This window comes from Numida meleagris, chromosome 1 (genome assembly GCF_002078875.1).
Source record: "Numida meleagris isolate 19003 breed g44 Domestic line chromosome 1, NumMel1.0, whole genome shotgun sequence".
In the NCBI taxonomy this organism is placed as follows: domain Eukaryota; kingdom Metazoa; phylum Chordata; class Aves; order Galliformes; family Numididae; genus Numida; species Numida meleagris.
Genome location: NC_034409.1, coordinates 59,944,637 through 59,961,482, shown reverse-complemented (window position 1 = coordinate 59,961,482; position 16,846 = coordinate 59,944,637). Strand labels below are relative to the sequence as shown.

Sequence of the window (16,846 nt, the reverse complement as noted above, 5' to 3'; positions counted from 1 at the left end):
TTTAGGATATACTCTCCCTTATTAGTGACATTATTGGCCACACGATAGTGTTTCAATTTTGTGGCACAGATGTGTTCATTTAAAAATGCCTCGTTTCTGTCCTTCTGGAGAAGAATGAGAATCACTGAAGTTTTCTGTGCTTGTTGCTCCTCCTCCCTTAGCAACCTTTTATACCATATTAATGCTTTTCAAGGATAACTTGAAGTAGTCTGTTGTCATTGGGAAGGAGGTGTGTGCACATTCACAAGCAGCTTTTAAAACAGCTCTGCAGCTGGCAATCTGCAAGAATAATTTGAACAAGGGAAGCATGTTATAAGCCTGGGCTTTTGCAGAGCTCCTTTGATGCTGAGCATTTGCGGCTCCAGTGCAGCACAACAGAGAATGTTGCTTCAGATGACTACTTGAAACATATATATATATATATATTTTTCACCTGTGAATAGTGTTTTTTGTATCCATTAGCTATTTATTCACACTAATTTCCAAAAGGTATTAATAGTTCCTTCTTTACTTCTTTCAACATATTCCTTCTCTCTCGATCCATAGTGAGGAACTGCACTAGAAGGAATGAAGAGTGTAAATTGGGATCTTCTATTCTTTTTTCTGTGACATTTAGTTACCTCTGCCATCTTCACCCATCTCCCTACATTCCTGCTGTATTTCATGAAAGGGCATCATATGAGTTTTCTCTGGAATAATAGAATTGTTTGAGTTGGAAGGGATCCTTAAAGGCCATCTGGTCCAACCCCCCTGCAGTGAGCAGGGACACCCACAGGTAGATCAGGTTGCTTAGAGCCCTGTCCAGCCTGACCTTGAGTGTCTCCAGGGATGGGGCATCCACCAGCTCTCTGGGCAACCTGTGCCAGTGCCTCACCACCCTTACTGTAAAAATCTTTTTCCTTATATCCAGTCTAAGTCTCCTCTCTTCTAGTTTGTTCTTACATGGCGATGTGTAAGATTTAGGTTCAGATTAAATATTCAAGAGTCTTCTGAGAAAGGCAAAAGTGAAGTCAGGAAACAAGTTTCTGGGAAAGGTGATGGGTCCGTCAATGGAAGCATTTAAGAAGAGATGACACAGACACTAGGAGTGACACAGATGTAGTTGCTGTTATCTCAAAAAAGATAAATGGAGTAGACCCTCCCCAGGGGACCCTTGGAGATCCATTTTGCTATGGTTTTCTTGATTGTTTGTGAGCTGATGATCAGGATTAATTACCTGTCTGATTAGTTTGAACTCAACCCCTGAGAGCTTAGCTGCTCTCCCCAGGACTGGACTTGTCAGTATTGCCCAGTGCTGGGTGTGTGTCATCTACCCAAGCTCTACATTGCAAATGGATAGCTCAGCTGTAGAAGGGAGAGCCACTTGCCAGCAGTCATTGCTGTTGCAACTTCTAGCTGGTATTTACAAGACTGGATGTTGGCTTGGCTGGCAAATCAAAAGAATGCAGAGTTTGAACGGTGTGGGGTGGTGAGGCTTAGGGCACGGGCCCTGCACATGCATCCCTCAGCAGCGCAACCGGGTTGCAGTGTGAGGAACATGAGGAATGTAGGACTGAGCTATCAGAGAGCTGTAATTAAAATAGCTCTGAGTTGTAAGGAGGGGAGGTAGTTGCCATGGGGAGCAGAAAGTGTACAAGTAGCATAGCTTCATGCCTGAAACACAGGAGGATCAAGTTGCTGCCTGGTATGTTTGAGATGGATTGCAGCAGAGAGCTCTGAAAACACCCTGACATCAGAAGTTAGGGCAATACAGCAGAGAGCAATGCAGAGCAAGCTGGGGCATGTTTTTCTGTACCAACCAAGCATAATGAATGTTAAAACAGTCAAAGCTGGCCCCCTTATTTAGGTGCTTGTGTGTTGCCACTGCAGTTTCTTTTCTCTTTCCTCCTGCCACCTTCAGGAATTCACTTTTACTGCTCTCCGCTCCTCAGTATTTCAAGGCGTACAGAAAAACCCTAGCCCTGCTGGAAGCTATATGAATTTTATAATTTTCATTGATAGGGCTAGGTTTCATAAAGTTATGAGTCTGTGGCTGAGCAGCAAGTATATCCTGGAGACATCACTGGTTTCTGTTCCCTACCTCCTGCTGGCACTGCTGTCTCTGTGTTTCCCCTGTCAGCAGTGTCGGAGAGGAAGTACTACTAAAACCAACTTTCTTTTGCTTTTGGAGGTAGCTAGCTGCCCCCTGGTCTGGTTGATGATGTGGAAGAGAGCTCTGGCCCAAGGGAGGCCAGGAGCAGCAGCTGTGCTGCTGCCAAGCTGGAGCAGAGCAGAACTCCACACCCTGTTAGCACAACTTTTCTTTTGTCCATCAGCCTGTGCCCCCATTGGGTCTGGAATGGAGTTTGGCACTTTTCACCTGACAGATGGCCTCTCAGAGGGATGCTGTGGCTGGCGGATGTCTCTCCCAAGGGATTGGTTCAGCTTTAGAGCCAGCCCTGGATTTCCTAAGCTTGAAAAGGCCTGTGTGAATTCTCCATCAAACAGCCTGCCCTGAGGCATTGTCATGCAGAATCACTTCTGTTGGGTTCTTAAATTGTGGGTAGAAAGTGACAACACTCACTGTTGCTGTAATTGACAAGAAAATAAAGAAAAAAGCCATTTAATCCCAAATGCCCTAGAATACCTCCCTCCCTCCCCCTCATTTTATTCTTTTTTTTCCCCGAGCAATTTGTTTTTAATATATTTGTAGTAGTACTCAGTCAGGCATGGGATAACAAGTGATAGGGAGTGGGCAACAGCCCCAATTCAGTTTGCAGACTTGACTATTTGTTGCTCAGCCCTATTTAGTGCATTGGGAATAGCAAGGGTACAACCCCCCTCACTACGAGAAAGACATTGAGGCCTAGGAGCATGTCAAAAAAAGGGCAACGGAGCTGTGAGGGGTCTGGAGCACAAGTCTTATGGGGAGCAGCTGAGGGAACTGGGATTGTTCAGTCTGGAGAAGAGGAGGCTCAGGTGAGACCTCATCGCTCTCTACAGCTGCCTGAAAGGAGGTTGTGGTGAGATGGGGGTCGGCCTGTTCTCCCATGAAAATAGCATTAAGAGAAGGAGGTTCAGGTTGGATATTAGGAAACATTTCTTCTCAGAAGGAGTGGTGCTGCACTGGCACAGGCTGCCCAGGGAGGTGGTAGAGTCGCCATCCCTGGAGGTGTTCAAGAACCGTGTGGATGTGGCACTGAGGGACATGGTCAGTGGGCATGGTGGTGATGGGATGACAGTTGGACCAGCTGATATTAGTGGTCTTTTTGAACCTTAATGATTCTAAGAAAATGTTTCAACTGAAGTGCACTGTTAAGAGTTTGTGCCCACCCTGTGCTCTTCATGGAGCTTGGAGCCCAGGGCTCCTGCAGGGTGGTTCTGCTCCTCCAGCGGTGGGGCTGGGCAAACTGCAGCAGCAACAGGACATGGAGGAAGCAGGTCTGAACCTTGGGCCATGGCTCATCCCTGTATGGATGCGATCCATTGGCACCTGTAGAAATTTGAAGACCAGAACAGGCCAGAGGAGACTGTGGAAATACTGTTGGTGTAGAGCATTGCTGTGTCTGCTTGTTTTTATGCAATGTGGCTATGAGCATGCTCCAGGGCACAAGAATTTCATTAGCTTCCTTCTACCTAGTCAATGTGGCATTTGAAATAAATTCTCCCTCTTTTCAGAGATTTTTAATGCTGCCAGAGCTGCAGAAGACAGGTGACTAGCAGAATTTTTGTTGAAACAAAATGACTTCCATTGAGTCCTTCTCATGTCAAAACTCTTTTTCCAGCTAATTGATATTTTAGTATTTGTAATGACCGTATTTTAATGCATGACTTCATTCTGCAGATATGTGGAAGGATCATATGAACTGAACTGTGCTGTAACCCTGGAGCCTGAATTCTCTCTCACGTTGTTTTAATGCAGTTTTGTTCAGTGAAGTTTCCCTTTCTTTGAAGGAATAGTTAGGAATGTTGCAGAGTGCTAATATAAAATATGGAGTGCTACTAATGCAGTCAAGATCAAACTGTTATATATTTTCCATGTCTTCACCAGATAAATATATACAATTAGAGATTTATATTTCTTAATTGATTTATGCAAAAGAAGTCCTTGTAACATGATGTGAGAATGCTATTCAGCAGGAAATGTAAATGCACAAAAAACCCAGAACATTCATTTGTTCTATATTTTTTATATGTACTTATATATATGAAAGTCAATAAAATAGGTATTTTATGGAGATTTGTATGTAGTGGGATTTACGATATTGAACATTATTGGTTTCAAACTGTAGTAACTACATAAATGGGCCATTTAACTGCCTTTGATAGAAATTCACCTTTACTTCTTTAGATTTAGCTCTCCAATTAAATGTGTTGAGAATTTAAGATGATGAAATTATTAGGTGAGTTGTAAAATGCTTTATTAAAAAGCTGTTTCTGGTGAAGCAACTTGAAACATACATTATCTTAATCTGGTTTCTATTCAGTATGCTATACCTCATATGGGTCTTTTTTCATCCTTGTCTTTGATAGTGCCATGATTGTGTAAATAAACCCAAAGCAGGGGAAGATTATAGGTACTTGTTATTCTACTTTTCTTTTTTTTAGACAATGGACTGTGTATCGAAAGCTAAGGAGATTTTTTTAATGTCAATCAAACATTAAAATCAGATGTGATACTATGAACTCAAATAATGCCACCTCGATGAAACATTTTGAAGGATAAAATCAGACAAATTCAGATGGAAAACAAATCTGTGAAGTAGTTTATTTGGGGGTATAGAGATATCCATATATTGAAAGGGAAAAACAAATGGTTCTGAAAGAGGTGCTCTGTCCCTATTGTGCTCGGTTGTCTACATCCGTGAATCATCTGGAGGATCAGGGCTGCAAAGTCTATAAAATGATCAGACCAGAACAGACAAGGTCATCCACAAAATCCCATAATGGTTTTTAATATATACAGAAACATAGAAAATGTCACTCCTTTAGTTCAAAATGAGTATTCCTGCTCACAAACTAGGGAAGCTTTAAGGCAAGTATAGAGGACTTTGTCTGAGGAATGAAAGCAGTTGATGGTAAATAGAAGAAAATGGTCATGGATCTTTTGTTCCCGTTTTTGTCCTCTCTTCTATTGACTTCCCTTATCCCTTCTGAATGAAAAATGAGGTCGTGCCAGGGGCAAACTGGGTATCTCTGCAGACCATGACTGACTTTCCAGCACTTTCAGATGCTTCATAGCCCTGCTGGCTAAGTCAGCAAATATAACAAGATTACCCCTGAGCCCTCCCCTCTCCTTTCAGCACAGCACTACCTCAGATGTCCCACCCGAGGCTGCATTTTCTCTTTGCCCATTTTCTCACTTGCTCTCTGTGCCACTTGAACCTTTCTGCTTTGCCTATATCCAGGATTTTCTGAGGTTACCCTTAGCCTCTTTTACACCCAGGTAACGGACAGCAGAGTTCATACTCTTACTTCGTAGGGAACCGTTTCCTTTCGAGGATGTGGAGGTCTGCAGAGCTGTGTGTCCCTGGCCTGGCAAATATCTTTCTGGGTCTTTTCATTGTACTGTCTTCCTCTCTGGATCCTTTGGTGTGGAAGAAGGAGAAGGATTGGCTTTACAGTGGTCTCTCTGTTTCTGCTACACTGTGCTGGGTAGCAGGTTTCTCTGTGTGATGCAGAAATAGACTTTTTTAACAAAGACAAAGAAAAGAAAATACCCGTAATTTGTGTTAGAGACTTTTAAACAAGAGATGTAATTGAGCTTTAAGTTTCTAAGTGTATATCCGTATAGGCTAAAAGCAGCAAATCAAAGATTCAGACTTAGGGTATGGATCTTTTTTCTCATTAGTTTCTTATTAATTTATGGTTTGATGCTGCCAAATAAATGCAAACAATATACATAACAAGAAGCCCAAACTATTTATAAATACTGTTAATTTTGTGATGAAATGATCCTAAAGGAAGTCCCAAACATGATTTTGGCTAAAGTTTTGCTGGTAGCCCTCTAGGACCTTCCCCATGCATCGTTAACTTTTTCATAAATACATTTGAACCCCTGTTAAACCATGTTTTCCATGGTTTACCCATGATTGTTCTTCCTAAAAAATGCAGCTTTTGTTTTCCTCTGCAGAGTAAAGTAAATAGGGTGTGTAAATCTGCAGTGAGACATGTCAACAAGCACATGCGATCACAGATATTAGTCTAAGCATAAATTTTCTTTTAGATTGAACTTACTGCTAGTGCAATAAAACTGTCATCAGATCAAATTATATTTTATATGCATCAGCCGTAACACAATGCCATTATATTGGAAGTATATAATTTTTCCTTTGTTCTCTTACTCATGAGTTATGGAAATTATCAAGTAGTGCACATCATCATGCTGCTGCTTGCATTTTTCCAACAGATAAGTAATGATTTAGTTAGGGTACTTGGGGGCATCTAATTAGTTTCTGATTAGAAGGCTGTTCTGTAGAATGAAAAATAGTGCACTTCTCTGCGGTAAGCATCTGAAATCTTTTCATGAAAATTTGCATGAAGAAATGCTGGGGAAAAGCCGAAACACTAGCTCTCCAAAGAGACAAAAAAAGAACCCCAAAACAAACAAACAAAAAACCCTACCAGAAATAAAAAATATGCAGCAGGTCTGAAAAAATACCTAAGCTTTTGTGGATAGGCGACCTACACAGAGTTTATCTCAGCTAGAGCCCTCTGTTCTTCATTTCTCATTATCTGTTGTGTTACATTAGGCATGCATTGAATGATGTGACTGACATCTTCCACAATTAGCGCTCACATATCATTAGATGCCATGCTGACAGGGACTCTGTGGCTTGCTATGGTTCACAAAAAGGCCTTGCACCATGTTTTGGGGTCAAAATAACTTTCAGCCATTAAAATATTGCTTGTGTATCATCAGCTTCACCTCTTGGGTTAAATTATTTTTTGCAGACACAGGAGCTCAGAGAAAATACTCTCTGGAAGTATAAAAAATACTGAGGATGTGCCCTTGCAAAAGTGCCTGGGTCTATTGCCCTTTCCTGAAAGCTTAATGTTCAGTGCTTACTACCGGTTAAATTTAATTATGACTTATTTTCCTGACTGGAGAATAATTTGAGTCATATTGTCCTCTAGTGGCTCATACAGATAACTGCCCTGCTGACAGGCTCCCTTTGCCTTGTGTTTTTATCCTCTCACAATGTCTTCATAGAAGTCGTTTCAGAAGAGGATTGGTACAATGACCAAATTGGCACCTTAATGACACTGTACCAGTACAGCCAGATCTGTCTTCTATAACTATATGCCATCTGCTTGAGAAACATGTGTTTAAGATGATTCAAAATAACAAAGGACGCTTGTGAGAAGACAATGTGCTGAACCAGAGCATTTGCTGGAAATAAGTATATCCTACTTACTGACAGTAAGAAAGTATTACCTCAGCGTGAGGTTTGTTGAACAGGTTGAAGAAGGGCTCACTTCCACAAAACACACAGGGATTTCCTGTGAATAAAGTGGAACAGCACTCCAGCATTTCCTGGACTGCACGTTTGTAAACTGTGACAACGGCTTTTGCACTGCAATGCCAGAGCATCACCTTTCCTACAAAGTGGTGAAAGAGTCATAGAATCACTGAGGTTGGAAAAGACCACTAAGATCATCTAGTCCAACCATCAGTCCCCACACCTGGCAAGCACAGATAAATGCTGCCGCTGAAGATGTGCCAGCAGAAACAGCGTGTATGAGAGCAGCTCTGTGGTGTAAAACACCTTCTCCTTGTGAAATAATCTGTGGTGCCATTTTTAGAGTTCGTTCACAGGTTTGCTAATTAGCGATGGATGCGAGAATATTTGCAAAGAGTTACTTTGGTCTGGTGCTCTGTGGCTCCTCTGCCACAGCCTTTAAACCAAAGGCATGCTTCCAGTCAAGAGTTCACAGTGCGTATTTGTTCTTAATCTGACAGAGCAGGGGTGATTCTTTATTTTTTCTTTAACTAAAAGGTTTAATTTTAAGCAGTTTTTGTTTGCCACCTCCCATAACTCTTGCATCAACCTTTTTTTCTTCACACATTACAGTGTTATTTTCCAGTGCTTAATTACTGTTTATTTAACATAGGTGTTTATCCCCAGTTCAGGCTATGTGGGTTTATCTTTACACACTTGAGGGAGAGCTGTATGGCTGGATCTATTCAGAGCTCGCTGACTACGACTTCTGCTGTAATGACTTCTTAAAAGTTCTGCATTTTCAGGTAGAGAGAAGTCCAGGTGTGTTGCCCTCCCTCCACACAGACACCTTCCAGAGAAACCTGTTATGCTTCCCACATGCACTTTTTCTGGCACCTCAGCAGAGAGAAGGTTCTGCCCCATCATTAAAATACTAGCAGTGCTTCCCTCCAGCAGTGCTCTGTTGCTGCTGGAGGGAAGACAAAGCTGTGACCAGTTACACCTGCTCCTATTGTTCAGAAGGAACCAGGCTTCCCTGCAGAGCAGAAGGGCGAATCATTTCTGTGGCTCTGTTGGTCACCATTCTCCTCCAGCTATGTTAACTCTGCTATCCCATAGTGCATTTTCATCAGAGTGATGTAGACAGAGTCAGAGGCTTTCCAGACCAGCCTGACCCTTGATGTAAAAGATCTGGAATCTGTTGGAAGTGATTTTTGGTGCAGCCAATCCCTTGTGCCCAGAGAAGTTGTGGGTGCCCCATCTGTGGAGGTGCTCAAGGCCAGGTTGGATGGGGCCCTGGGCAGCCTGAGCTGGTGGGTGGCAGCCCTGCCCACGGCCAGGGTTTGGACTTGGATAATTGTTAAGATCTCTTCCAACCCAAGCCAGTCTGTGATTCTGTGATTCTTTCATTCTCTCTCTGTCCAGGAACTGCATTTGCTAATAGGAAAATCAAAGTGGTGACATTGTGTGTTCCAGATAGCTTGCAACCCTGCCCCATGCAGCAAGGCATGGATTGGTCTGGGGGCAATGCTGTGCAGCCCGCTGCATGGCAGGTCCCCCTACCTGCCCGTGCTTCTCATTAATGCCTGCAGAAACGAGTGTGCACATGGGTCTTGCTCGATAGCAGATGTCTTTGCAGAACAGATGCCAATATTCACTGCTTTGCTGTATGAATGTAGAGAGCACCTTTTGTTGGAAAACGGGTGGTAATTTTATTTAGATTCAACTGTGTCTCTGAGCAATAAAACTAATGAGATGATAAAGCCTTGCCAAGCTTACCATTTCAATAAACATCTAATCTGGAAAATGTTTTAATCAAGGTTCCTTATCAGATGTTCTCATTACTGTGCTTCCAGTGCCCACATGAAAGTTTGTTTTTGCCCCAGATCAATAGATGATACTGTTTCGATTTGCACACTGAAATCCTTTCTATTTGAGATTTACTTTTTTGTTTGGCTTTTTCTGAAGGCAGCTTAAATCATTAAAAGGGCTGTGTGCCAATGGTAACACTCTTGCATTTTCTCTCACCAGAATAATGAGATGGTGGAACTGCAGAGGATACGAATGAAGGACGAAATTCGAGAGTACAAGTTCCGAGAGGCGAGGCTCCTGCAAGACTACACTGAACTTGAAGAAGAAAATATCACTCTGCAGAAGCTTGTATCCACGCTGAAGCAGAACCAAGTAAGCATTGGGAGATACTAGGTGCTGTGCTGGGAAATGACACAGTTTTCTCAGCTTTCCATGACGTGATCCAGTGAAGCACTTTGAAAGAAGTTTCTTTGTGAGGCAGTTTGTTGTTATTCTTTGGTTGGATTTTTGCTAGACACTTTTTCATTCTGCAACAGTGTTATTGACCATTTTTGACATAGGGGGAGGCCCTTTCCTTAGTTTTAGGAAAACTCTGAGGGACTATTTCTGTGCAGAACTTTTTAATATCGGGATCATTGTTACCATAGCCAAGGCTGCATCTTTTCCCTTCCAGTATTTCCTCCTGTCTCTCCCTGCACGCTGACCTTTATGCCCAGCAGCAGAGGTAGGTCAGCTCTCCATTTCCTCTCGCTTTGTTTCCCATGCTCTACTTCCTCTTCTGAAGTGGAGAAAAGAAGACACCATCTTATCCCTATTCATTTTTCGCTTTTTCCTGGGTTCTCCGGTACCACTGTTGCTCTCTGCTCAGCAATGCTAACCAACAAGTTTGACAAGCTCCAAAAATAGGCAAAGGGTTGTCAGATACTCCTAGTTTGTCTTTCATGTTTTCCCTGTGGCAGCGAGGTGCAGCTGACGGCAAAGCAGTGTGCTGTATTACTTGATGCAGTGCAGAACGTGCCCCCAGGAGCCACCATAAATCACAGCCCCATTAAGTCAAGATGCAAACAGCAGCCGGGTCTGCCCTCTCTCCCTTACAAAGCACAACTTCCTTTGCTGCTGGGTATAAATACTGCTGAGGAAGTCATCAGGAACACAGTTGTCTTTTAAATTGAACAGAAGAAATTTGTTCTCATGTCAGAAAACTGAGCTTGCCATGATAAATAAGTAAGTATCCAAGCTGGAGGATGAAACGGTTTCTTTTAGACACTTCCTGGACCAACATAACATTACATGTGGGAACATTTCCCCAACTTCCACCGAATTGCAGTGGCACTGCACTGCAGCCCCCGTGTTACGTCCTAGCCTAGTGAACAGTTCCATTAGGGCTTTTAACAAATAGCTAAGGCTGCCAGTTTCTCATGGCAGCTTGTTAGCCAAGCTTCCTTATTCCTGCTGGAATATGCAGTACTATTTCATCTGTCTGTGCTATTCTGCCCTGCTAGCACAAATGCAATTGAAGTGTTTAGAACAACGGAGCAGTGCTGCAGGGAATGCGCAGGTAATGCAAGTGGGTATGGTGTTCCTTTATTTATGAAGACGCAGGTTTTCACGCTCCTAGCACTGAATTTCTAGCAGCTCATCTTTGTGTCAGAGTTATTTACCAAGCCAGCAAATCCCCTCTTGGAGGCATATGTTTTTTCCTTACCAAGCTCATAGGAGGAGGCATTTTCACAGGAAAAAAAAAAAATTAAAGACCACTTTACAGACTGTCCTAGTTTCCCCCGGAATAAAATCTGTTTGCCAGTGTTTGTATTTGTCATAATACTTCATTCTTAATGGAACCAAGTGCCGGAATCTGGGGAGAGAAAAAGCACTTCTGCATTGAGAATGACTTAAAAGATCAGTCATTTTGTATCACAAACCCATGCACTTCTGATGCCAGAACGAATTCTGACCTACAGGGTAAAATATCAAGAGCAATTTTGTGCTTTACTACTTCTGTTTACAAGTGATATGTTACAAGTCATAGTGAGAAATTGTCACTATCTCCTTGTTGGTTTGTTTTCTGGGGGGGGGGGGGTTTATTTCTTTGTTTGGTAGCTTTTGTAAGAAAGCATCCATGATATGGTTGCTGTATAGACCCCCAGTTTTCATACAGATATAAAATCAAAGATGTTTTTATGCCCCTAAATTATAAACATACCTATTTAATTGGATTTCATAACTTTTTAGATAGCCGTCTCCCTCCAATCAAAGATACCAGATTCCTAAACACAAATTTCAAAATACCACAGATTTCTCTTTTCTATTTAACATCTCCCGACATGACTCGTGAACTCCGTTTGTTGTTTGAAAATTGGTGCTTTGGGTTTTAAGCTTTCCTTCCCAAAGGCTTCTAACTGTAAAACTTTTGGCAGGTTGGTAAACGTTCTGCTCCAAAAGAAATGGTTGATGTTTCTGTTTTCACCAGAACCTTAATGTAGTTTAAAAATAAAAATATATATGTGAAATGAAAAGTATTCTAGACAGCCTTAAAATTGCATATAGTAATACATATTAATGCATTACATTAGAAATGTCTCAACTGAAAAAAGGTGTTTTTTTATAGAAGCATGAAAGTTCTCTATTCTTCTTTCACCAAACCATTAAATTATTTCACCCAATATGGGGAATGTTTGGCATTTAGAAATAAAGAGGTGGACCTGAGAGTTTAAAGGGATTTGTATGAATAGTTTGCTGTTTAATTTTTAAAACTAAATACCTCTTGAATAAAGGAGAATCTCATCTAACACAGAGAAGAGAGCTGAGGCTTTCCTGCAGTTTCTGTCCCTTCCATCAATATTTTTGAACACTAGTAAGACACCAAGACACTTTAGAGTATCCATGCCTGAGTGACTTTACATCTGGTAAGTACTTAAATATGAAGCAATCTGCAGAGTACTTGCAATTAATAAATCAGACTATATTAACCTGAGATCTATACATACCAAGATATACCAACATTGCATATGGTAATTCATAATAAATACCTATCTGCTACTAAGCAGCCGTCTTTCTGTGAAGTATGAGGACTGCTCCGAAAGTAATGCCTCATATTTTATTATGTTGGCTCATGATCTCAGAGGCAGATGTTGGTGGTATAGCAGTAGAGATTGAACCTTCCCACAAATATTCTGTTACGTTTTGTTGTTGTGTGACAGATGGCAACAGAGGGGCAGTCTGACAGAATCGTGTTTGACATGGAAGTGCATGTGAATCAAAGGTGTGCTGCTGAATTCCTCCATGAGGAAAAAATGGCACCCACTGATATTCATGCTTGCTGAACGCTTATGGAGACCAAACAGGGGATGTGAGCACAGTGAGGCAGCAGTGCATTTCAGCAGTGGTGACAGTGACGTGAAAGACAAGCCACGTTCTGGATGGCTGTGCAGATTTTTATGAGCGCGGCGTGCAGACTCTTGTTCATTTCTGGCAAAAATGCATAGCAAGTGTTGGTGTCTATGATAAAAAAGAGTGTTTTGTAGCTGAGAATTTGCTCTATCAAGTGGTGTTACTAGGCTCTTTGTATCTGTTTTAGTTTCCATGGAAATAAATAAGAGGCAGTACTTTTGGAGCTACCTAAGTACATTGTTTATAGTCATAAGTTACTTGGAAAAAAGTGTAATGTTTCTTGATTCTCTCATGTTGAAAAAATGAGCAGTGGAATCTTCAACAGAGAGAGCTCCACACACATTTTCTATGGAGACAGTTCTTTCCAGCTGCAGGCAATGTGTGGTATTTCACGTTGCATTTCCTGTAGCACTTACTTCAATAGGGCTGATAAATGGCAGGTTTTCATGACTCAAGTTTTAGTATTATGAATGTTCTTTGTCTTGTCTAATTCAGGTTGAATATGAAGGCTTAAAGCATGAGATAAAACGATTTGAGGAGGAGACAGTATTGCTTAATAGTCAGCTAGAAGATGCCATCCGGCTGAAGGAGATTGCTGAGCATCAGCTGGAGGAAGCCCTGGAAACTTTAAAAAATGAAAGGGAGCAAAAGAACAATCTGAGAAAGGAGCTCTCCCAGTACATCAACCTCAATGATAGTATGTATAATAACCATATTAATATATCAGTAGATGGATTAAAATTTGCAGAAGATACGAGCGAGCCCAACAATGATGACAAAATGAATGGACATATCCATGGGTCTCTTGTGAAACTTAATGGTGACTACCGAACCCCCACGAGTAGGAAAGGAGAATCTCTGCACCCCGTCTCTGACCTCTTCAGTGAGCTCAACATATCAGAAATACAGAAACTGAAGCAGCAACTCATGCAGGTAAGAGTTTCATTTAATGTCCTTAAGCTTTTGGACACACATCGTATCGACCCTGGTGCCAGCTTTTGCAATGACCTCAACTTCTCTCAGCGATGTTCTTGACTATGTCATATTTCAGACTTCTGCTTTGGTGTTTCTTCATATTCTGGTTTTGCTAAAAATAACCCAAAAGGACAGTATTCTTGTCTGCACAAAGTTGGTATGAGCTGAGCTGATGTTTAGTGGGAAGAGGAGAAAGTAATTTAGTTACTGTAGTTGCAGATAGTTGGATTCCCTTCTCCTGTTTAATAAGGGGAAATATCTCAGAGGTTGCAAGTGGAATCAAGTACTCTGCAGTATGACCAAAGCTATCTAGAAAAAAAAAAATGCTGAAATACAGACAGACTTGCCAATAAATGCAGTTTGAGCAAGATTTGGAATACCACCAAGAGAGAACAAAAGGAGAGGAGCATTTCTCTTAATACCTAGCATTAGAATCATAGAATATCCCAAGTTGGAAGGGACCCACAAGGATCATCAAACTCAGCTCCTGGACCCACACAGCACAATCCAAAATCCAAACCCTGTGTCTGATAGTGGTGTTCATATGCCCCTTGAACTCTGGCACTTGGGCCGTGCCCACTTCCCTGTGCAGCCTGTTCCATGCCCACTGCCCTCTGGTGCAGAACCTGTCCCTAACCCCCAGGTGCCCCTCCCCTGACACAGCTCCATGCCATTCCCTCGGACCCTGTCACTGCCACAGAGAGGAGAGCTCAGCACTGCCCCTCCACTCCCTGTGAGGAGCTGCAGCCGCCATGAGGCCTCAGCTCCTCTGCTCTGGGCTGAGCAAACCCAGGGCCCTCAGCTGCTCCACACGCACCTTGCCCTCTGGACGCTTCACCATCTGTTTAGTCCTCCTTTAGACACTCTCTCATAGTTTTATGTCCTTTTTTTACTGTGGCACCCAAACCTGCACTCAGTGCTCAAGGTGAGGCCGCACAGCACAGAGCAGAGTGGAACAATCCCTTCCCTCACCCAGTAACAGTGCTGTTCCTGATGCACCCCAGGGCACGGTTTGGCTCTTTGGGCTGCCAGGGCACACTGCTGACACAGATACAACTTGCCATCAACCATAACCCCCAAAACACCTTTCCACGGGGCTGCTGTCCAGCCTCTCATCCCCCAGTCAGGACACAGATCCAGGGTTGCCGCTTCCCAGATGCAGAATCCGGCACTTGCTCTCGTTAAATTTGTTGTGCTCTCTACACTTGAAGAGCATGTGAGGTGTCATGGAGTGGCCTTGTCTACACAGGCACTGCCAGCAGGTGTGCTGGCTGCTTGGGAGTGCCTTTGGGACTGTACAGCAAACGTTAGTTTTGTATGTTTCCAGCTCAGCCCAGGCATAGTCAGAACAGGAGCTTGTGGAGTGACCCAGATAAAAACTCAAGCTGATAACCCAGTGCTGTGAGAGGGTCCCACTGCCCAAGCTGTTAAACATCAATTCTCCCAATAGAGTTTGAAAGGTTTTGGCACCTTCAGGGAAACCTCCAGCAGTTTCTAGCTGGAGATTGTCAAAAAGTACCTCTTCTAGTGTGAGATGTACTTAAAGTGTAAGAGAGTATTTGAAGGTAAAGGTGAAGAAGCCCAATTTGAAGCTCTTGCTGAAGAACAATAAGTCCCTACATAGGCTGTCCTATATTTGCTAAAGCATTAATTGTTTTATTTACTTCATTGCCAAATACAGCATGGGAAGTTTTGATCTGAGCTATGACATGGGAAATGTTGATATTTATTGCTTTGCGCAGATAGCTTTGATGCAGAAAGTACATCATTTAACTAGAAAAGCTTGAAATTAGGAATCTCACTTCTGTGAAATATTCTGTCAAGAACTGTTCCAGGATTACAGTAGAATCTGTACGTGTATTTTGCCCATATATTCATTTGTATGAAGATTCATACGTATGTATACATTTATGCATATACTATATGCACATGCATGTTACATGCATCTTTTGATTTCATTCAGAAATACAGTGCTAGAAAATACGCAATTTCAGAAAAAAAAATCTTAGAAATATTCACGTTTTAATTTACAGCTCATCATTTTCAAGCATAATTTACAATTAAGTAAATGAAAAATAAAGATGTAATGAAAGCTGTTTGAAAATGAAAAAAATGTGATTTTTTTTGTTATGTTTTGTCTTGATTTATTGAATATTGAGCATGATGAATCAGCAAACTTCTACTTGAAAGGTATTGCAAATGTTTTTGTCATCTCTGATTTTAACATTTCTTATTTTTTCTACGCTTCTTAAACAAAGAGTCAGCCTTCTGATGATCACTAGCCAGAAACTGTCCTAGGACCCTAGAAAATAAATATAACCACTTTTTGCTCACAATGGCTTTTTTGAGCCTCAGCAAACTCAAACAAATTGCCTCCAACATTGTTCGGCATTGTAGGGATGTTAGAAGGATTAAAAAAGGGAGACTAGACCAAGCACTTTTATTTAGATACTGGGAAGACTTGCTGCAAGCTGCTGATATGTACACTTTTTAAAGCGATCATCTCCTTTAGTTGTGTCAACTCACCTTGAGTCACATGAATTAACTATGAAAAATGCCTCAAAAACATTTTCTTCACAGTAAATGGGAGATTTAATTGGGTTCAAGCTGACAAAAGGTAATTCTTCAGCAAAATAGTTTTTTTTCTCCTTAGCAATGTCTTTGCCATGTGGTGTTCAAACAGTTATATCTCAATATTTGACATATGTTCCTCTTGTTTACTTAAAGAGGATGTACTGTGACAGAGCTGCTGAAGGAGCTGACCCTCTCTTGGGAAGTATGCTCATGTCATTAGGACAGTGGGCTCCTTTTCTGAGAGAATCAAACTTCAAATTTCCGTTTTGTGCCTATGTGTGGCAAGTTTTTCACTCTTCAATCTCAAAAAGTAATGTGCATCAAAAAAGCTGGCACAATAGGTAAAGTTCCTTTTGCAACTTTGGGATGCTAGTGCTGTGTGTTCTGTGTTGGTTCCAAGAAGAGATAAAAGATAAATAGAAAAGATAAAATTGGCTTTCATAACTGCAAACTATCAAACAAATTGGAAGGAATTCTCCTCAAACTGAGATCTTTGAAAGGGACAGTGCATTTCAAAATGGGTGCAACTGCTTTTGAATTGCTTTTTTATCCATTTTAAGATGGAGATGTGGAACATTTCTGCAGCTACTAATTTCATCATAAAAAAAAACCAAACAGACTGAAAAACAGTAATCTATTCCCAAAAATTTGCTCTGTATGGAAATAAAAATACA

General features: G+C 41.6%; 1 protein-coding gene across 19 annotated transcripts in view; it reads left to right on the top strand.

Annotated features, from left to right (window-relative positions):
* Positions 1 to 16,846, top strand: part of BICD1 (BICD cargo adaptor 1) — a 171,738-nt gene that overhangs the window by 107,809 nt on the left and 47,083 nt on the right. For 17 of the 19 annotated variants that reach the window (XR_002435940.1, XM_021388883.1, XM_021388895.1 and 14 more), the window contains exons 3-4: positions 9,453 to 9,605; positions 13,086 to 13,556. Coding sequence is in view for 18 of the 19 variants with exons in the window: in XM_021388883.1 (XP_021244558.1) it covers positions 9,453 to 9,605; positions 13,086 to 13,556 (624 nt within the window). In the remaining variant the exon portion in view is untranslated. The remainder of the gene's footprint in view (positions 1 to 9,452; positions 9,606 to 13,085; positions 13,557 to 16,846) is intronic. The other 2 variants (XM_021388874.1, XM_021388887.1) reach the window with 1 other exon arrangement.